Source organism: Ochotona curzoniae, unplaced genomic scaffold (genome assembly GCF_017591425.1).
Source record: "Ochotona curzoniae isolate NIBS_2020 unplaced genomic scaffold, NIBS_Ocur_1.0 contig_43, whole genome shotgun sequence".
NCBI lineage: Eukaryota > Metazoa > Chordata > Mammalia > Lagomorpha > Ochotonidae > Ochotona > Ochotona curzoniae.
The window spans coordinates 20,504,109-20,526,769 of NW_024466218.1; the positions used below are offsets into that span (position 1 = coordinate 20,504,109).

The 22,661-nt window shown below is 54.6% G+C and overlaps 1 protein-coding gene across 1 annotated transcript in view; it reads left to right on the forward strand.

Annotated features, from left to right (window-relative positions):
- Nucleotides 1–22,661, forward strand: part of CTIF (cap binding complex dependent translation initiation factor) — a 233,404-nt gene that overhangs the window by 74,921 nt on the left and 135,822 nt on the right. Inside the window, exons 5-6 of the mRNA XM_040984982.1 lie at nucleotides 406–510; nucleotides 4,620–4,695. Coding sequence (XP_040840916.1) covers nucleotides 406–510; nucleotides 4,620–4,695 — 181 coding nt within the window. The remainder of the gene's footprint in view (nucleotides 1–405; nucleotides 511–4,619; nucleotides 4,696–22,661) is intronic.

Here is a 22,661-nt window from a genome sequence, read left to right on the forward strand (position 1 = left end):
CACCCGTTAGTCTGGGGTTGGGGAGCAGAGGGCACTGCAGAGAGTCTGAGGAAAGGAGGATTACCATGGCTCTGACTCCAGAAGCTTCCTGATGTTTCTCGGGCATCGGCCACCATCTCTTCAGACTGGGGGATGCTGCCCTGATGGGTCTGCTCTGAGCTGCTGCAAAATTGCCCATCATCCCCTAAGAGACTGTGGTAGCAGGGGCCCCTTGGCTGCCCAGCACTGAGGACACTCCCAGGCATAGAACTTGCTGGGCTCCCTCTCTTGGAGGTGTCCAGTGGCTTGTGGAGTCACTGTCCCTGGCCGACCAGGCTCCTCCTCCTGGCCTGAGGGTGCCCCCCACCTGCCTGCCTGGGTTCCTGGACTCCTGACCACATGCCTCTCGCCTTCCTCGCCCTCTAGTGGTGCCACCTGGGACCTGCAGCCTGAAAAGCTGGACTTCACTCAGTTCCAGAGAAAGCTCAGACATGCGCCTAAGCAGCCGGTGCCACATATCGACCGCGAAGGGTAAGGGGCGCTGGGGGGGCTCCTTCCCACAGCTGGGGTCTGCATGGGAGCAGCTCTGTTCTAATAGGCTCCTTTCTCTGCTGCCTAGAGGACACGGGCCACCCTGCGATGCTGTGTCCAATATGGCCCAAGATGTGCAGGCTTGCTGGCCTTTCTCAGGATCCTTCTGGCCCAGCCTAGCCAAACTCCCTCCAGCCCACACTGCTTGTTCCTGCATACCCACCATAGCCCTGTGTGTTGGTCACCCAGTCCAATGATCCTGGAACTTGAGCCACATCTGAGTCCCTGGGGGCTTGTGGCAGATCTGATGACTGGGTCCTCCCTGGCTGAGAACATGGCTACCTCACCAACAGGTGCTGCTCCCTCTGGAGTGCTCCACACAGGCTCGTTTCGGCTTGTCTTGGATCCAGGCACTGGGATAATCTTCTCTCTTATTTATTTGCAAATGAGAGAAATAGAAAGTTCATTTTATCATCCTGCCTCTTGTGGGCTTCATTTGGGTGGAGAGGGCTTTGAGTGTGGCCGTTTCCTGTTAGAAGAAGACAGAGTGTGAGCGAGAGATAGCTCAAGGCAGCCAGGCCCTGTGTCAAGCCACCCACCCTGGCCGCCTGCCCTGCTGCTCCTCAGTACAGAGAAGCCCATGTTCCCGCCAAGCCGCTGAGTCACGGGGCTGGTCCCCACACCTCTGCGTGGGGAAGGCAACCTTATCAGTAGGTGTAGTGTAGGAACGGGCTTTCAGCACAGGGGAGGCATCTCACCTGCCCTGGTGCGGGAGCCTGATGCCCTGCCAGGCAAGGAAAGGTGCATCTGGCTTGGCTCAGGACAGGGTGGCCAGCTGTTCTAGAACTGCAGGGTCCCCTGTGGTGGCCCATGCCATGAGAGTGGTATTTACGTATGTGCTCACACACACATGCATGTGTGCATACATGATGCATGTTTGCAGTTCATGCATGCATGCGCACATGTCATTGAAAATGTGATCTTGAAGAACTGCTCAGTCTCCTGGGAAGAGGAGACACAAAGCCACGGGTGATGAAACTGCAGCAAAGAAACTGACCAAACCGTGCTGTTTTAGAGAGTGCAGGGCAGCACCAGTACATTCAAGAAGCGCTCTGAGGAAGGAACCGTCTGGGAAGCCTTTCTGGGGAGACACAGCATGTCCCTGGACAGTTCCAGCTCTCCTGTGTCCCCTGGGACACACAGCTAGAGAAACCCATAGGGGATGCTGAAGTCCTGGGCTCCAAGTGATGGCACCACCTTATAGACTGCAGTGTGATATGGGGAATGATGGCTGGAGCCCAGCTTTCTGCAAGAACTGAAGCAGTTCTCCCAAGTTAGCTAACTTCTTAACGGGTGCTTTTGAAATTAGCCACAAGTGCCCATCTTGGTAGGGCCTGGGGGGTCACCACAATTCCAGAAGACCTGGCCACACCCACTCACAGGCTGCCAGCCTGCATCCCTGTGGCAGGTGGAGGAAGGTACCTACCAGATTGGCTGTGAGTCACGCAGGATTGCCCATGGCCACGTGGCTCTCCAGCCAAATCCTGCCTGTGCCCAGGCTCCTGGGGAATCTGAGTGCATTTCTTACCCTGTGGCTAAGCCACAAAGTGTCCCTCAGATTCTTGCACATGGGGAACCAGCTCTCCATGGTGAGCTGTAGCCCTGCCTTTCAGAGGCAGGCCAAAGCTTGCAGTAGTCTGTGTTTCCATGGAAAGCCAGAAATCAGAGTGGGCTGTTGCCTTGGAAACTGTATAGGTCATGCTGACTCAGGCAGTCCAGCTGCCTCTGCCCTCCACACCTGCAGTGCCCCAGGAGGTTCTGAGCCCTCTCCTGGGTACCAGCTGTGGCAGAACCCTGGGGACTACTTTGGGTCATGCCTGAAACTGCCATGTTGGTGCTGGGGTGGATTGGGGGCCCAGTGCATGCTGAGGACCCCGGATATGCATGTTGTAGCCAAAGGTGACATGGAGAGGGAAAGACCTTAGTCCCACCCCAAAGCCCACGCACAGACCCCAAAGACCCCATGGTTCAGAGATGGTGGGATGCTGCAGGCTTCTGTCCAGTTCCCTCAGCCCAGCACCGTCATGATGGTGTTGTACAGATAGCCACTCCCCTTTTCCCTGATGTCTGATTGGCCTGCCTTATACCCCACCCCTGCCCAGCTCCACCTGCCAAACCCTGCCTCAAGTCCTCCCCCTGCAGCTGCAGCTGCCCTTGGCCCTGGCCCCTAGTTCTCCCTCCCTCACCCTACTCCAAATGCCGTCTTGCTGAACACTGGCCTTGCTGCTGGTCCTGGCCTGTACTGCTCCTTCTGCCCGGGCCATCCTTCCAGATTCTCTGCCCTTGGCCGACCCACCTGGGACCTGGCCTCCACCCAAGACCATTGTCAGCAGCCCTCCCTGGCTCCCTGCCACGTCCTCTTACCTCCTCCAGAACCCTGACTGCTCCGGGCTCAGGTCAGGGAGGGAGATTTTCCCAACAGGACCCTACATGGTCTTCACCTGGGTGCCAGCCCTCACCCAGAGCCTGGCATGGAGCCGCTGGGTGGAGAGATGAACAATCAAGCCGGGGTTGCCGGGCACTGAAAGCCTTAGCAGATTGCAGTGGGTTTTTCTTCCTTTGGGTCCCAGGCCTTCCCGAGCTTCCTGGTTTGGGACACTTGTGTTATGCTGCCCCCTGGTGGTGCTTCAGGCTTATGGTCCTATTGGATGAGGATACGATTTTTTTTTTTTAAGCTTTTTAATTTTTTAAATTTTTTATTGGAAAGTCAAATATACAGAGAGAAGGAGAGACAGAGAGGAAAATCTTTCATCCATTGATTCACTCCCTAAGTGGCCACAACTGCCAAAGCTGTGCGAATCTAAAACCAGGAACCTGGAGCTTCTTCCAGGTCTCCCACGCAGGTGCAGGGTCCCAAGGCTTTGGGCTGTCCTCGACTGCTTTCCCAGGCCACAAGCAGGGAGCTGGATGGGAAGCCGGGCCACCGGGATTAGAACTGATGCCCATATGGGATCCTGGTGTATGCAAGGCGAGGACTTTAGCTGCTAGGCTACCACGCCAGGCCTGCTAGCATTTATTCTGAGTGCTTTGGGTTGTCTGTTGATTCATATTTGTGGGCAGGGACAAAAGCAGAAGAGATGCTGCTTGGACAATAGCTTTTTGTTTGTTTTGTTTGCTTTTAATGAACTCATTACACTGACCTTTGAGCATCACATGAGCTCTGTGGATGGAAAATACAGTCCCCAATCTGGTGGTCATGGCCCACGCCCCTTGGGTCATTGTAAACAGTAATACTTTTGTACTTGAACTGCCAGCCCCTGTTCCAGGTGCTTGTCCTATGTTAGTGCAGACTCGCCACAAGCACCACCTGAAACCAGGGCACCCAGAAGGGAGTCAGGTGCGTGAGTGGGCGTGGCCCCTTAACCAGTGCCCTATTGCCATCCTGTCCCCAGACAGCTGCAACAGAAGCATGAATAATAGTCAGGCACTGACTTTAGTCTCTTGTAATTTAATCCCACTGTTACCTGCCCTTACCTTCAATATTATCTTATGTGACAGAGAGGTTTACCATGTGCTGGGCACATTAGATCTGGCAGCTAATTTACTCCAGGCGCTCCTGTTAACCCCATTTGTAGATGAACCTGAGATTGAGTGATTCTCTTGGGTCAGGCAGGCAGCTGGGGTTCAGGACCTGACCGGCTGGCAGGTGATTCTGTATTTTTTAATATGCAAAAGGATATGCATTGAATATGCAAAAGACCTCTGGCCAGGGAGTTGGGGGGCTGGCAACCCTGGCCAGAGGACATGAAGTCAGTACGAGCGAGCCCACTGGATTGGCCCAAAGCTGAGCCAACGAGGAAGGAGCCGCTGCCAGCCTTGGCAGTGTTCCTTGACCTTTCTCTCATTCTGCCTTTGGGACGAGATGGATGGGCTGTGGGGTACAGCTGCTCCCCTGGAAGGGTCAGTTCTTTGCAGTCGGCTCCGCCTGGGATGGCTGGGGCAGCAGGGGTCTGCCTTTGCCCTTCCCACCCTGCCTCCTGCCGGCCAGGCTAGCACAGGTCATGCCAACGTGCCATCTCCCTCCCAATGCCATTCTGTTTTCTCTCCAGGTGTGGAAAAGGGAAGCTGGCGGATGGGGATGGCATCAACCTGAATGACATTGAGAAAGTCCTCCCGGCCTGGCAGGTAGGTGTGGGGGCCGATTCCACAACGCTCCCGGGTGTCCCTGCCGTGGCAGGGCAGGTGTTGCATCTGACAGCATCTCTCTTAGAGACTGCGCAAGCACTAGTTAGTCAGCAGCCTCATGACCTCGTGTCTGCGAGCAAGAGTTGCTGTGGTGTGTCCAGGTGGGCCAGCTGAGTCCCTGCCATCTCATGTGGCCAGGGATGTCTTCAGACATCTGCCCACTAGGTCCACCCTGACAGTCTCCAGCTGCCAGCACAAGCTGGCTGGCTTGGCATTGATTGGGCTGGGCTCCAGGACCAAGAGGACCCACTCTGCAAAGTAAGGCCGGGTCTCCAGAGGTGGGCATTAGAAAAAACACACATACACACACACACACAAACAGGAGTCTGGCTGCCTCCAAGCATAGCACTTGGCTTGCTGCAGAGAGGGAATACCAGCAGGGGTCTTTGGAAGAAACCTACCACCTGCCCCACCATGTTCCTCTCCCTCTAGCCTGTCTCGTGGTCTTGCCTGGGTCCACTCCTCGTGTCCTGGAGTCTTTCCCATCTGGCTTCTCTGTTTGTGCCTTGGACCTATCAGTGACAAATGACAGAGGCTGTGGTTAGAGCCCCAGCTGCGGGGTCAGGAGCCACCACGGGCTTCTCCGGCTTGGACATCAGGGAGCCCCTTAGATCTGGAGGGCTACAGGTGGTCAGACAGGAAGATGTGCGGGCTGTGTCACCACCCTGTGGTTCCAGTTGGAAATGCACTGCTTCAGCTCTTCCCATGGTTCAGCAAGACTGTGCTTGGTTTCAGTGGTTCATGTTGAATTTCATTTGCTACATCTTCAAGTTCCCTCGTCTTTTCTTGCAACGTGCGTGCTGTTGGTGCCATCCACTGCTCTTCTTCACTTTGGATACTTGGATTTTCACCTCTGACAGTTCAGTGGGGAAGGGGGTCTTTTATGTACCCTCATTTCTCATTCTCTCTCCTAACTTCTTGAACATATGAAACCTCTTTGTGCTGGTTATAATGTCCTTTTCTGTAAACCCCATCACCCGTATCGTTCCACAATCTGTTTTTGTTAGTCGATTTTTCTCCTAGTTAGGGGTCGTGTTTATTTTTATTGCAGCTTGGTGGTTTTGTATTAGATGGCGGCTGTTAGGGGCCTTGCGTCCTGGGTTTGCAGGTTTTCATTTGCTTTGCTTTGGGTTTCCTTGAACTATTTTGACTTGGAAACAAAGGGTAGTTGGGATACAGTTAAGTTGCACCAACACAGTCTGACCCTTCCTTCTAAGACTCCTTTTTTTTTTTTAAGATTTATTTTATTTTTATTGGAAAGTCAGATATACAGAGAAGAGGAAAGACAGAGAGGAAGATCTTCCATCCATTGATTCACTCCCCAAGTGGCTGCAACAGCTGGATCTGGACCGAGCTGGGTCTCCCACGCTGGAGCAGGGTCCCAAGGCTTTGGGCCGTCCTCGACTGCTTTCCCAGGCCTCAAACAGGGAGTTGGATGGGAAACGGGGCCACCAGGACTAGAACTGATTCCCATATGGGATCCTGGCACAGGCAAGGTGAGGACTTTAGCAGCTAGTCTACCGCTCTGGGCACCCCAGACTCCTTTTTAAGCTACTTGGGGGAGGAGGGAGAGCCCTTTCATTTAGGGTGTCTTGGGCTGCACTGCTAGGCCAGGACCTTCTGGATCACAGGCCAAGGCCAGGCCGGGCCTCGTGTCGGTGGCACCCGTGACATTGGAGTCTGGTCACCACTGTTGGAAACCCAGCCTTGGTACAGAAGATAGCTGAAAAGGGGCTCAGGAACTGCTTTCCTGTGGCACTTGTGGACATCCTTGTCCTGTGCCTGAGGGGCGTGTTGACATAACTTTGATCCAGGTGTTGCCAGCTGTGCCCACTCCTCCTGCTGGGTGATTCCCTTCACCTCTGAGAAGCAGAGTGGAAGTTGGGTTGTGGTCCCCACTCAGACTGGGGGACCAAGTGGGTGGCATAGCACGAAGGGGCTAAGGGTCTGACGTCTGCCCCGAGTCCCAGACTAGCCACTTGCCTTGCCCTGCACACACATGAGGACAGTAACTGCTTGACGGGTCTGTGAGAACCCAGCCAGCACAAAGGTGGGCGCTGGGGAGAAGGGTGTCTCCCAGCCCTCAGTGTACCCCTTGAGGGGACACGGCCCGAGGCAGCCCTCCCGTTAGGAGGAGGCAGGGGAGGGACTGGTCCTGGTTGCTTGTTGGTGAACATGGTGTTTCTACTGGTCGGCAGCTTGACTGACAAGCTTCAGGTCATGCCCATACCTGAAGCCACAGCTTGATTGACAAGGTTTGGTTCCTGGTCACACCCACAGCTGCCACACACTCTGCTAATATGGTGTCTGACCCTTTGTCCCGTGAGGGATCCTGGGTAATGTCAGGATAAGACTGGGGTCAGGCCACTGAGATCTTCGTGTGTGTGTGGGTGTGTTTGAATGCACTGCAGCCATGGCTGTGCTATGTAACATGTGTGCGGTATGTGTATACATGAATGATAGTTGTGTGGTGTGTGATGTCTGTTGTGTAGAGTGTTGTGTGTATGCATGCTCACACATGGTTGTGGGGTGTGCCGTGTGGCATGTGTAGCTGTGAAGGCTGCAGTACACTGCGTGTGGCATCTGTACACACTGGGTGATGTCTGGGTGTGCATACTGGAATGATACCCGTGTGATGTGTGTGTGTGTAGTGTGCTTTGTATATACATGCACACACATAGTTGTGGGGTGTGTTATGGGATGTGTGAGGTGTGTACATACATGATGTATATGGTGTCTGTGTGTGTGTGCAAGCACATTACACGTGCAGGTGACTCTTGAAGCCCCGCATGTGGACTGAAGGTGGAGGCAGGCCGAAGGCCTCCGCTGCCAGGGCCCCGGGGAGCCCAAGGGCCATGCTCAGTGGCCCCGGAGGCACACGCGATCCCTGGAAGATGGGCTGCAGGACACCTGCATCTGACAGCTTCCAGAATACACGGCTGGTGGAACCATTTCCCCAAATAGAGCCTTTCTCAGGATCCCAGCTCACAGAGCCCGCAGAGCACCTGCGTGGGCCTGAAGGGCGCTATAACATGCACTGGGAGCCCCCATTCCACACCCCCTGCACCTTGGAAGACACAGTTTGCAGATCCTGGGCTTTTCCTTCCGTCCCTACTACCATGGCTTCCTGTCAAGGGCACAGGGCCAACTCATGCCCAGGGCTCCACTGGAAGCTGTCTTGCAGGTGAGAGGGGCACTGGCGCACTCAGCCAGCTGCCCTGAATGCTGGGAAGGAAGGGGGTGATGGTCAGGCGGCCAGGGCCACCAGGGGCCCTGCTGGAGGCTCTGCAGGTTGTACCCAAGCATCGTGTTGTTTGCGAGCATCACGGGAAGTCGATTAGCAGCACCAATTAAAGGCATCAGTTCAAGCTCACAGCTTACCCATCTTGGGTATCTACACTGCACGTGAGGGCCGTCGCGGTCCTAGAACCAGGGACACAGTGGGGGAGCTGAGGTCTTTTGCAAGCCTAATGAGGAGTGTGACAGGCATAATGGAGAGTACCACCCACGACTGGTGACCTCAGCTGTCACTCCTCCAGTTCTCAAGCTCAGCAGCGCCCCCTGTTCACATGTGCTGGAATACATCTCACTTCATGGAACTGACATGGTACAGGGTGCCTGGAAATACTCAACCCCTGGGTACTCACTACTGGTGAGCCCACATTGAGAGTCACGGGAACCCCTTCAAATGAGGTCAGGATTTGCTTGAAAGGTATACACACACACACACACACACGTACCTACTGCTTCACTCCCAAATGCCCACAACAGCCAGGGAACTTAATCCAGGTCTCATCCAACCGCATGAGTCCAGCAGCTGCTGCTCTTGGACCCTGCACTACCTGGAAGCTAACACTGGGGACAGAGCCAGGGTTTGAACCCAGGCCCTCCAAGATGCACAGGCAGGCAGCTTAAGCAGCAGCCTGATGCCATGCCACGCATCCGCAGCAGGTGATTTTGAGGGAGGAGTAGAAAGACATCCATGCCGTGGAGGGCTTGGCCTGACTCATGGCCCAGCTGTCCCCGGGTCTCCCAGGAGAAGAGAACCGATAGAGGTCCACCAGCTGTTTCCCCAGCTCCGTACCCCACAGCATGGAGATCCATACCCCATCTCCTTTGCTCTTCTTCAGATCCTCAGTTGACAGGATACGCTATGTCTCACCTGTTGCTCACATGCCATCCTGGTACCTGACCAAGATTTGTACCTGCCTCCACCCCTGCCACACACACACACACACACACACACACACACACACACACACACACACGGCCAAGCCCAGGACCCTACCCCTCCTGGTGACTGTAGAAGTATCCCCCAGTGGCTGAGTCTCTACCATTGTCACTTCAGGGAGCCCCATGACTGGGGCTGCTGAGCCTGGGCACTCAGAGCTGCCCCAGGACTTGGGACTTAGGGCAGACGGGGGGCCAGTTCAGGAATCACACTTGTGTCTCTGTGACCCCCCCCCCAGCTGCCAGATAGCTGGTCGTGGCTAACATGGGGGCTGTCCCCCACATCTGCCTTGCCACCATGGTAGCTGGGGTGAGGAGTCTGTGAGCGAGGGCACAGGGGAAACAAAGCAGCACTCTGCAGGTGGAGCACAAACACACAGCACTGCTGCAGCAAAGTGCGTGCTGGCCCTGCTCCCCAGGAGCCTCGATGGAGGACACAGCAGTGACATGGGTTCAGTTTAGCCAAGGTTCCAGGTAGGGACGTTATAGAACTGGACAGAAGCCCAGTGTGGACTGGGACCCACCTGGGCCACCATGGCACTGGTGTCCTGCCTGCTGTTTGGGATCCCCATCACAAACCGTGTTCCGGGTCATCATTTTCATCCCACCGAATGCCCAGTCATGGGTGGCCAGAGAGATGGCTGCATGGCCATCAGCTCCCACTAGAGGGCACCCACGAGCCATGCTGCAGGCTCAGGTTAATGGCAAACTGTCTGATCCCCAGTGAAAGATGTCTTTCGCTGGCTGCTTACCATGCTCCCCCAAGATGACACCCCTCCAGCAGGCTCCCCCACCCCCTCCCCGACAACCAAGGAGAAGGGGTGGCCACACGTAAGTATAGGAAGAGCCGTGCAGGGCGCTGACATTGCCCCAGAGCTCCCCACCCCACGCCCCCATCCTTGGGAACTGGTGGGCACCTCCAATAGTGCTTCTGCCTGTGGGGTGAGGCTGCCCATATTCCCCACACCATGTGGCCCCACTGGCCCACAGAAAGACACCCACTTGAGAGCATGGAGGCTGGGGCAGCCTGGAGCACTGTGATCCAGCCAGCCAGTTACACATAACTAAAGTCAAGGTGAAGGCAAAGGAATTGTACAGAACTAGGTCTGTGCCGCCTCCAGCCCTCCCCCCTTGACAGCTACCCCCCACACCGGGCTGTCTGGCCCCCAGGTGAGCTGAGCTGACCAGGCCTGCAGTTCCGCAGCAGCCTCAGCCTACCTGGTGCCTGAGCGGCATCTGACAGGCGTCTTGTCCCTCCGCTCCCTGCGTGTCCCTGGTCACCCCACACGTCCCTCAGAATGCCAGGACACGGGGGCCTCAGCACCTTGCAAAAAGACTGCTTCCCTGCCCCCTTCCCCTGAGCTTTTTTTTGTAACGTTGATTGATCGATCCATTGATTGATTTGAAAGTCAGAGTTATAAGGAAGGGAAGATCTTCCATCTGCCAACTGATTCTGCAAATGGCCACAATGGCCACGGCTGGGCCAGGAGCGAGGAGGAGAGCCACGTGTGCAGGGGTCCAAGCACTTGGAGCATCTTCTGCTGTTTGCCCAGGCAACTGGATCGGAAGTGGAGTGGCTGGGGCTCATCTCTGATGTGATGCCAGCACCACAGATGGCAGCTTAACCTGATATGCCATGGTGCCAGTCCTTAGAGCTTCCGGGTCTCCTATGGAACTCAGGCAAAAGACATGGTTTGCTGTGTGAATTTTCTTGTGTCCAGCCCAAGGCTTTCTGTAGGGACATACTTGGGCCATTTTTCTTGAATTTTCACCATTGTGTCTGCCCTCTTTGTTCTGATGGAATAAGAGCGATGCAGCCGTCTTCTTTTTTTTTTTTTTTTTCCTTTCTGTTAGAAAATTTTGAGATTTAATTTGTGCCTTTGGCAATAAGTTAATAGCTAGCTCCTTGTGACAGCAGCGGGGGCCTTCCCAGCTGCCCCGCCCCCAACTCCTGCTGAGCTGAGCAATTCCTCAGTTAAGGACAGAGTGAGGATCTCCTAGCCCCAGAGGAGCATGAGGGAAGAGTGAGCTTTCCAAGGAAAATCCCAGTCCCACGTAATCAAGCCAGCCCCCCCCCACCTCCTGTGCTTGGAGTAAAAAAATACAGCAGCATGTGCAGGAGCTTCCTCCAGCAGGGGGCGCTCCTGCTGTATGGGAATGGGGAAGGTGCCGGCCAACCCAGGCTGCGTTGAAGTCTCAAAGTGGCAGTGGCAGAGCTGTGTGGGCTCAGTAGACTGAGTCTTCAGGAAGCTCTCACAGGTTCTAACTCACAGGCCTCCGTCTGCAGAGATACCTCAGCATGCTAAGGGACAGAGTCAGGTGCAGGCAAAGCCGTCCCTCCAGCCCACAGGGTATGCCCTGGCTTCGTGTAATCCTCTACCGGTGTGGGTCAGGCCCCTTAGTGACTTACGCATTGACAGTAGCCAGCATCCCCAGAGGCCTGCGGGGTCCCTGGGCTTGGGGAGGCAGCTGCTTTTCTACCTCTTATCCTGACACTGTCTCCTCTCTCTTCTGACCCTCACACCCCCCTTTACTTATTTTGTACCTGTGTGCTCCCACTTGTGGGTCAGTCCTCCAAGTACTGTTTAACAGATCGGAGGACTAGACCCAGTACTTTGCCCTAACTTGCACAGCTTACGGAGGGCTGCCCAAAGTCGAGGCAGCCCCGTGGCCCCTTGGCAAGGAGGAGCGGGTATAGGGAGACGGCAGAAAAGAAAGGGAGGTTTGGGGTCAATGCCATTTTCATACCAAGATCAAGCAAATAGTCCTTTCCTTTCCTTTCCTTTCCTTTCCTTTCTCAGCAGCACGGGTCAATAAAAATGGAAAGAAAAACAAGAGAGACCCTTTGGAAGGAGGAAGGAATATGTTTTGGTTTTTCTTTCCTTCTGTTCAGACAGGTCTCTAGTGGCCTGTGCAACCCCCACTGTGCGATCCCGTATCAGAGATGGAGGAGTGGCCGCCCACTTGGGGAGTCCCTCCACAGTCCCCTTCCCCCACCGAGTGCTTCCTCCTGCAGGACAAAAATAGGTGCATGTACAATAAAGGCCACCACCAGCCGTTCTTCGGTCCCTGACTTCCTGTCTGCGCCTCCAGGTAGCAGGGCCCGCTGGGAGCAGGCAACGTGCTCCCCGAGGCGAGACGAGCCTATTTTTGTTTCTGGTGCCTGCGAGTCCTTTGTACCAAGATGGCTATTGTGGGGTGCAGACTTCTGTCGGTGAGAGCCAGGAAGGTTCCTCGGGAAGAGGCGGCAGGTCCAGTAAGAACGGGGTCCCCTGCTTCCGTGAAGGACAGGGGCAGGAAGTGGGGCTGGAGAAGGTCGGTTCCTCTGTGGTCAGGGAAGTCTGCCTCCTTTGCGGGACACAGCCTCCAGAGACCCAGGACCCTGCGACAGCCTTTGGGACTGGCATCCTGTAGTGCCCAGTGTGAACACAGCCCTCCAGCCTGTTTCTGCTGATAAAATTTTATTGGAACACAACCACACACGGTGACTGGTCACCACTTGGGCTGCGTTTAAGTCGCAGTGGACAACGCGAAGGAGTTGCCATGTGGACCCCTATGTGTGAACTATTTCAGTCTAGCCCTTTAAGAGCAAGTTTGTGAACTATTTCAGTCTATTAAGTGTGAACTATTTCAGTCTAGGCCTTTAAGAGCAAGTTTGCCAAAGTCTCATTTTATATCTGGATGATAAAGAGACAAAAGATCCTGAAGGTTATGACAGGTGAAGAACATCCTGGCATTCGCTCATTGGCATTGTCTGAGAACGTGTCCCGTGGTTCCTTTATGCGAGGTCTCACAATTCATCTAGAAGCACGCTTGGGGACTCCCGTGCTCCCAGACTGGCGGGTGGGGTCATCCACCTGCTCGCCTTTCGCCTTTCACTGCAGAGGTGCGCGCTGTGGGCAGAAGCTAAGCCGTGGCATGGAAGGACGCAAGCACTCCATAGGGGACACAAGGCCTTCAGATGTGGCGTGGTTGCTGCTGGAAACCAGCACAGATGTGGCCTGGGGAAGTAGCATGTTTACCAGGGTCACCAGCCCAGAGCAGTGAGCTGGCTGACCAGGTGCTGGCTAGCAGGTCCTCCCTGTAGGGTTTTCGGGGGACACAGAGCTCTGTAAGGGTGACCGGTGGCCTATCTTGCCATTGACCTTCGGCCAAGAGAAGGCTGCGTCTGGAGTCTTTCCCACTCACCCTATTCCCCCTCGCCTGGCCATCCTGCTCTTCTGTGGCCCTGTTCATTTGGCACCTGTTCTGCAAAACTGCCTGGAATCATCAGCCCACATTAGCACTCCAAGAACTTTTTTGGGTCTTGGGGCACCTCGGGCCCAGTTTTAAGAGTCTTAGTATTTCTAGCTTCCCCTTGGGTCCCTGCTGCCTGGACGAGGCTGACCTTGAGCTGGGCCTGGAGCAAAGGAGCAGGCTGGAGGGCTGGGAAGGTGAGGGAGCCATGGATAACAAGACAGGGGACAGGTTATCAGCTAGGGGTGGCCCTTGAAGCTGGTGTGAGATGGGTCTGGGCTGGGCACTGGACATCTCCCGGAGTTGAAGAGCTGGGGCAGAGGGCACACCACATGGCACCCAGGCTCCTGAGTTGGCACCCTCCCTCCTGTACACCTCCAACCTCAATGATGAAGCAGCTCGTGCCAAGAGCCTCCCCCAGCTGGTCCTGCCTCAGGTTTGCGCCTGTAATAACTAGGGCAGGGGCTGGGGGATCTCAAGTTCACAGAGTTGCCCCTTGTCCTGGCACCTTCTCTCACCCATAGCCTGCCTAGCCTGGGCTTGGGGAGTAGTGGGGAAGGCTGCTGCCGAGGTATGAAGCGTCCCTGAGCCCTTATCAGCCTGTGTGCTGTGCTAGCTGTCGCCTTGGCCTTGCTGGCAGCCTCGAGGTTGGGGGCGGAGAAGCCCATTATTGTCCTTTGCCCCGGCCTCTGTCGCCGCCGCTGGCGGAGGGGGCGGGGGCGGACAGGGCTACGTGCGCTCCAGCAGGCCTTTGTGAATGAGCCCTGGCTCCCAGGTCGCTCCTCCGCCGGCAGCCCCCAGGCTAGCCGGCTCTCGCTGGCTCCGCGCCGCCGTCTTTCTAGCATTGCCGCAGCCCGGCTAGGCCAGAGGAAGCTTTCTTGTGGCCCAAGAACAATACCAGGGTCAGTGTAGGGACCTCCCTTCTACACCCTCTTCCTTCCATTGTAAGCCGCCACACAATCCCAGGCCTCCGGACTCTGCAGGGCCGGTGGGGGCAGGGCTCAGCCCGGGAGAGATCTACACCTCCAGCGACAGGACACTCGCCTGCCTGGGCCTGGGCTCTGCAGATAGACAGAAGGCCCCGGGCTGCTGGGAGTGGCTGTCGGGTCCCTGTCTGCCGGGCGCTGCACTAGCAGGGAGCTGGATCAGAATTGGAGCAGGCAGGACAGGAACCAGTGCCCATGTGGGATATTGGCATCACAAATGATAGCTTGACTTGCTCCCGCACAGCACAGACCCCAATCCCTGTAGCTCTTACAAACAGGTTCTTAGCATGTGGCCCCAGGTTGGCATCTTTAGTGTCACCCGGGACCCTGCTGCGCATGCAGATTTGGCAGAATCTCCTGCCTAAGTGCTGAAGAGCAGGGGCCCAGCAAGCAGCGCGTGGTCTACAAGGGCCTCTAGTCATGTGCTGCCTGCGCCATTACCCCTGGGTAGCCCCAGGATCACTGTGACTGCCACCTCCCTCACCCCCTGCACCTGCCACTGGTATTGTTGGTTGTCATTCCTTTGCTTAAGTGAAAGGCAAGGCATCTTGCCTTACTTGACACGTGAAGGGTGGAGTGATTGGGGATGCACCATCACCCAGCTCATCCCTGGCCGTGTGCCCGGAGGACTCACAGGCACACGGCCCGGGACCTGGGGGGCTCACACCTTTGTGCCAATCAAAGGCAGGTCGTGAAGCCCAAGGTTTCCAGGGTTCAAAGCCACTGTGTGATAGAGGTTTCTTTGGAGTTTTTGTCAAACCCTGGGGTGACCACCAGGAACCTCATTAAGTATGTGTGCTGTGTCCAATGGGAACCCTGAAGCGACCTGGCTGGCTGGCTGGCATGTGGAAACTGACCAAAAATACAGGCTTCTGTCTGCAGCAGGGGACATCGCACATGGATGTGCGGTAGACTGTGACAAATAGCAACACTTAGGTCACAGGCCCAGGCAAGCACTGATGGGAGTGCTAAATATCGGGGCCTGCTACAATGACGTCCAGAGAACAGGGGGCCTGATGGGAGCTGAGAGGATCACTTCCTATCCCTGAGCTAGGTCCCTGTCCCTCTGGGTCCAAAGCCTGCCCTTACCCAGTCTGACACGTTACAAAGCTGCAGAGCCTGGGTTCTCTTCAGACACCAGGCCCCTAACCATCTCACAGTTCTATATTGAATGTTGAAGGTTCCACTGGCTCCCACAGGGTCCTAAGGCTCAAAGACAAGGTAGTGGAGATGGTGGTTTGGTTCCCGATGTCCCCATGTAGGACCTGGTTTCCTGGAGTGAGCGTGTCTCTGGCTCCCAAAGATTTTCCGGCTTGGCCTGGCTCCAGGGCGAGGTCGGCGGCAGTGATGATGTCATGGTCTGCCGGGATGAGAACAGAACCACGCAGGCTGCCAGCTCCCAGGAGTCCCTGTCCAGGCACACCACCCCTTCCCCCAGGCCCAAGGCCATCACTACTCCGATGACTACTGTAATGTAGACTTCAGCTCTCCTAAGACACTAGCTGGGGTGGAAGTTACCATGCCTTGCATCCTGATGGCCAACACGAGTGGGTCAGAGCAAATAGCCATGGTGTTACCTTTGTTCTGAGTGTACGGTGGTCTGATTGGATGCCAGGTATGTCTGACCTGCTAGTAGAATGGATAGCACTGGTATTGGGAACACAAAGAACAGGCAACAGGGAAGCCAGCGGGACGAGCCTCCTGCCTCCGTGGGGGAGTGGCCTGCAAAGCTCAGATCTATCATCTAAAAACCAAGATGCTGCAGAAGGGAGTCACCAGGAAATCACTACTTTCTGCTCTGTTCTTTCACAGTCCTTGAGTTCTGTACCACAAAGTCACCCCTGCCTCTTTGCATCACGTGTGTTTCTGGCAGGACCTCACCTGTCTCACGCAGACAACCACCTGAGATTTCCAACGTCTGGAGTTGTGTTTTTGCACCTGCTCTTCCTAAGTGGTGCTGTTAGCTGCTCTCTGCCTGGTCCTCGCTGTGATGGAGAAGGACTTCAATCCCTCTGCCCCTCTACCTGCTCTGTATTTGCCATCACACATTGCTTATCAACAGGGACGTGGCTTGAGAGACCCACCCACCCTTAGGCCGTTTGATTGTGCGCTGTCATGGAGCCTGCATTTTTTAACCCAGGTGATGTATCCGGGTCCACACCTGGGTGTCACCACAGTGGATGTGGCTCACGGTTCCTCGTTGTGGCATGCAACTATTTATCAAGTTTCAGTGAAAATCTGTGTCTGTTGCTTCAGGACTGAGTCCTTTTGTTGTTTCTTTCCTTCTTTTCTTTCTTTTTTTGAAAACTCAGACTTCAAGAAAATTGCAAAAGTGATGTGGAGAACACCTGCTTGCTCTCCACCTGATTCCCGGAGTGCTGACCCTTCCCCAGGCTCTCCTTTAGCATTCTCTCCCTCCCTTCCTCTTTCTCTCTCCCCCTCCTTATTTCTTCCCTTTCTCTCTCTCTCCCTTTTTTTTCTCTCTCTCTTCCTCTTTCCCCTTCTCTCTCATTTTCTGATTGTTTTCTTCATGGGATGAGGAGTGAGCTGCAAACATGGTATTACATCACCTTAGCCACCTCCTTGAGTTTTCCTAAGCACGTGGAGATGTCCTCTCAATGGACATTGCCAGAACACGGTTATATCATCTGTGGATCTGACATGTTTTACCAGTCATCCCTCTGGCATCTGCCACAGCTGAAGAAAAGATCCATGTGTTTTCTCCATGTTTAGAACCAAAGACGAGATTATATTATGTCTTCTCCCATCTCTCTCATCCTTGACATTTTTAAGGGTACAGGCCAGTTACTTTGTAGAATGCCCATCTGTCAATGTGGATATTTAAAACAATGAGCTGTGTTAGTTTTTTGAAAGGCAGAGAGAGAGAAAGAGACCACCAGACAGATCTCCTACCCAAAGGTTCATTCCTCAAATGCCCCCCATGACGTTTTGGGTTGGGGCAGACTCGGCCTGGGGCTCCCTTATGGGTGACAGGGAACCCAGTCCTAGAGCCATGTGCTTCCCAAGCACGTGCCTTACAAGTGGGGAGCAGGTGTCAGAAGCAGAGCTAACCCTGCATCTCACGCATGGAATGCAGCCATCACATGTCGTATTTGGCCTCTTTGTCAGGTATCTTCTGGCCACGCTTGTGTGTTTGCAAGGAATACCACAGCAGCAGGGACGTGTTCTTGGTGCGTCCATCAAAAGCCACACAGCCTTGGGGAAGTAAATGGCCCATCCGGATAAGGTGGCTGTATCCTCTCCACTGTAAAGTTACTATTTTTTCCCCAGGATAAGTTCATACTGTCTTACAAGGAGGCATTTGAGACAAGGGAAGTGTACAGTGTCTAGTAATGCTTTCACCCACAAGTTTTAGCATCCCTGTGCTACTCAACAAACAGCCTTTCTCATCTCCTCTACCTTGGCTAACTGGCTTTCTGCTATCAGAGAGATTTTCCCACTCGCGTCATGCATTTATGTGGCTTTTATCCATTTGTGTATTTTGGCTGCTAGATTTTATTTAAGATCTACATTCATTTCTAATTCAATTTCTCCTGGTGCTCTGATGGGCCCTGATTTCACCAGTGGGAGCCCCTGCATATTGCCCTCTGTTTCTCGGAGGTCTCCATGATTCTTCAGGCTCTTTCTCTTCTCTGGCGCGAGAAGCGAGTGCACACACATTCCCTACCCCAGCAATCCCAGCCAGGCCAAAGGCAGGCTGTGTCCCTCTCGTGAGGACCCCTGGAAAGACTGAAAATCTCTGCTTGGATTCAGACCTCTCCGAGGTACAGAACTAACATGGGAGCTGCCAGGGCCAGTGCTCTGGAACCCATGGACAAGGCACCATTGTCCTGATGAGCTAACAATTCCAGCCATACCCCTCCTGACTTTGCCCTTTACCACTTTGCCTTGGAAAGACCCCTCTTCAACAAGCCGTGGGGTCTAGAGAGCAGGGCCCGTTTGGGTACCACAGCTGCCCAGTTCGAGCCCAGTGGGTTCCAGTACCCTGGCTAACAGTCCATGGTAATAGGAGGCTGACTATATGTGGGGAGGCCAAGAAGGTAGCCCCTAGAACTTTCCCTTGAAAGTGAGCTGTGGATGGCTGCTGACCTCTCTCTGGCCAGCTGAGCCTGTCCTCTGTGGGACAAGCCATCCCTGATATCTGTCAATTTGTACTTCAGCAATCCATGCCTTTTGCTGTTCCCACTTATAGAACTTCTTGTAGCTTCCTGCCTCACTTGGGTGTTCCTGCTCATTTCTGGAAGTGTTTAAAGGAGCAAGTATACCATTCAGGGCCTGCAGGGCCAATTTTCTGGTATCCATCATGCTTTCATAATAAGGTGCAGTAACCCAAGAACTAACCGTGGCCAATGGATGGCCTACCCACACATGGCTCTGTGATCTGCCCCTGATCCCCAAAAGGTATAGCCCAGAAGGCCAAGGACTCCAGGGACATCCCTGTTACCTAGAAGTGCTTTGTTTCCAACTGGGCACTGGCCAGCCAGATTTTGTCCTAGCAGCATATGGGCACCTTGTGCCTCAATAGGGCAAGAAAAAGCTGGGGAGGACTGGGCTGGGTTGGTGAAGGGGAAGGGGCCAGTAATGAGCAGGCCCAGGAATGGGGAGGGGGGCACGATGCCCAGAGTGGATGCCTAGGCCACCCTGAGAGAACCTAGGCAATTGGATTGCTTCATATCCAGCTTCCAGAATAGACATCATTGGGTGGTAGAGCATAGAGGAAAGGTCCCACCCCAAGGCATGGTATCATGAAGAGCACCCTCCAACATCCCACCTGGTTCCCAGCCAGAAAATGGAGGCCCCGGGATCGGGGGAATTCCAGACCCAAGGCCACACCACCAAATCAGCCACAGATTTGGGGATTGGGGTTCCCCGAGTCTGCTCTTCCCAGGGGACTGGTCCTTGGCTAACACTCACAGGACAGCTGTTTTCTGGGGATCAGCACCAAGTGGGGTGTTTGACAAGGCTGCACTGCTGAAGCATCTGTGTGGAGAATATTCCATGGAGAGGAAATGAGAGCAAGGAGAGAAGGAAAGGGAGCAACAAGTGGCCTCTCTGGCTCCCTACCCACACGGGGCCAGAAGCAGCAAGGCCACATGCTGATGCCATCCCTGATGCCAAGCCCAGGCTCCGCCAGGGCCTGCTGCTCAGCTCTGCACATCCAGGATCTGGGGGAAGGGAGAGAGGCATCTATGCCAACATAGCAGCATGGGGGCGGGGTGGGCAGTGAGGGGGCACCACGGAGGAGGAGGGATTTTCTGCCCCCGCATCTGGGTGCTTCTTGCAGGCGACTGGGCCTTACCTGACCCCTGATCTCTCGTGCATGCTTTGCTGTTTGGCAGGCATGGCAGTTCTCTTTGAACATCTAGTGAAGGCTTTGGGGCAAGTGTTTGGTGCACAGAGCAGCCCTGCTGCTCGCCAGTGTGGTAACTTTGTGCAGTTAGGGAGAGCTGCCACTGAGCCATGTCCTCAGCAGCTCAACCCAAACAGGCACAGAAGCAAGTCCTATCCTGTTGGCACTCTACACATGCAGAAGCTGAAAATGAATCCCTAGGTACCTCACTTGCTTTCTAGAAGGTCAGACTTAAAAAAAAAAGATATATTTCTTTGAAAGGAAAAGTAATAGAGAACCATTTATTGGTTCACTCTCCAAGTGGCTTCAATGCCAAGGCTGAACTGGGCTGAAGCCAGGAACCAGAACCCCCATGTGGGTCTCCCACGTAACAGGGGCCTAAGCACATAGGCATCTTCTGCTTTCCCAGGCATAATTATAGGAAGTTAAGCCAGAATCATAGCAACTGGTGTTGAACCAGTGCTCAGCTATGGGCTGCTGGCTTTACAAGTGGCATCTTTAAAACAAACAAACAAACTTGGCTGCTGTGTACTTGAAGGAACTAATTGCAAAGATCTGCAATCCAGTTGATCATGAGAAAACATAGCCTGTGACAGAGCTGACACAGCCTTGGTCAGGGACTGCCCGAGAGAGGGACATTGGTTCCTCCTCTGCCCCTCCCAGCACATGCATGCTCACATGCACACACATATGCACTCAGGCACCCAATGTGCATGCAGACACACACACACACATGCATGCACAATAACCCCCAAGAAAGCCAAGTGTTTCCCAAGCATGCTGAAAATGCTGGGAATGGTTCCCTCTCGCTCCTTTGCCCTCTGGGGGATGCTGGCTGCTGGATTCTGACTGGGCTTCAAAGCATACCCTCGGGTCAAAGCACAAACATTGGCTTGGCAAGCAAAGAGAAGATGTTCCTTTCTGCGGCCCTTCCTGGCGGCACAGAGAGGGACTTGGTTCCAGCAGGCTGGCGCGTGGTGTGGTCAAGGAAACGCACTCCCTCCCCCCTGCCTTTCCTGAGGGCCTCTGAGGACACCCTGAGGGCAGCAACCTCACAGCCCCCACAGAAGCAACCCTGGTTAGGTTGAAGATGTGGCAGCAGCCAAGTCTAGCCATGGGACAGGGGTGGGAAGAGAGGAGCCGGAGTCCTGGGGGACCCCTGTACAGTGTAAGAATTCAAAGTTACTGCCTCTGCAGAGAAAACTTCTCAGTGGCCACTTTCCACACCCCCTTGGAAGACTACATGCCCTCTGCAAACCCCTGTGATTGGCCACAGCACCCTGCACCCCGCTTCACCCTTGCTGTGCTTGGAATTGGCACCTGTGTGCCTAGAACACACAGTGCCCGTACCCCACCACATACAGCTATACCGGAAGCCTTGCGCAGCAGGTGCCTGGCACAAGTCATGTTAACACCCTCTGGGTGCAAAGAGATGCTCAGCCCTGAGAAATTAGGGATGCACCCATCTCCATTCAGTAAGGGACTTCCATCATAGAAACCTCAGCTGTAGGTCAGGACTTGCTCCAAACCCTTCTTGAAATTAATCACTCCTGGCCTTGAATGACTGCTGCTGCTTTGTCTTTTCGGCCCACCATAAGAGTGCTGGCCTCCTTCCAGGCAGGGCCTGGGACTTCTTTTCCTTGTATTTCTTGCTCTGTCCTGCACCCCTATAGTGCACCAAAATTCTCCTTTCCCTAACTTTTCACACACTCTCCTCCCCCATCCCCTGCTGCTTGTCTCCGACCCAGATTCCTACCTGTCCTCACCCTCGACTCCTGTCGTCACCTCCTAACTCACCCCATGTCCCTTCTAGGTCTGTCCTGTACACCCCTTTCACAGGATCTGCCAAATGTACACATCTCAGCCACTTGCCCAGCTTGCTCAAGCATGCCCTGGCCTCCTTGCTTTCCTTGCCCGCCTGTGAGTCCATCCGCACTCTGTGTAACAGCCACACTGGGCTCCCATAGGAAAGGGACAGCACCCTTCTCAAATTAACATGGTGTGAGCCTTCCCCTCCCTGCAGTGCCTGCTGGGGGACTGGCCATGCCCCCTCCTTGCTGGATCACCTTGGCAAAGTACCTCGACTTCTCTGTTTTGTCGCTTCTAGGGCAGGGATAGTAAAACCTGCTGCAGTGCCCCATCTCAGAGGGCTGGCAGGAGGAGTAAGAAGACAGCAGGCACTATCGCATTCCAAGCGCTCCCATGTGGGCCACTCCCGTGGGCCACCCCCGACCCCAGCCTCCCACGAGCCACTGGCTGTGCTGCGCACGTGCTCACAAGCAGGCCAGGCCTGGTGGTGGCGACACTGGCTTCTTCCCTTGATATTTTTATAAAGGGAATCGAGTGAAGGAAATGTCTGGGAATAGACAATCTTCCTAAACACCCCCAAAATAACTTCAGTGGAAACAATTGTGGTAACGTCCACTTGGCTGTTATTGTTTCAGTCTGCTGCAATATGGGAAAATCTCTCGGCATTTCCAGCTCAACTGGGAATCAACTTGACTTCCAGAGACCTTGGGAACAAAGGGTTCGCGCGCACGCCGGGACTGCCCGAGGTGTTGTTCGTGGTCACCGGCGCTGCCAGGGACAGTCCCAGAGCTTGAAGGCATCTGTGCCTGTCCTCTTCTTGCTCCCTTCAGGGCACATGTTTTCTGGAGGCTTCCGTGGAGAAGGGGGAATTAAAATGTTCTAAGTTTGCCGCAACACCAACACTTTGCCGAAAACTGCACATTTTCCATGAACTTGGTGAAGAGCTTGCCCCCCACGCGCACACACATGCGTTGTACACCACCTGTCATTTTTCCCTTAGATGGCTTCATCGGGTACTTACACCAGAAGAGTTGATGAGCAGGACAATACATGAGAAGCTGGGTTTTTCTCTGGTCAGTGATAACAGTCCAAGTTCCTGGGTTGAGGTCTCTGAAAGCCCCATGATGCTTGGCCACTCACCCCAGCTAGAAGCAGCACTGCTTCTCCTTGCCCCTGAAAAAAGACCCTCTTACGTGCTCAAGGCCCCATCTTCCCACAGGCACTCAGCTCCCCAGGGCTGGCTTGCAGCCATCACCCGGCCTTCTCTTCTGCTC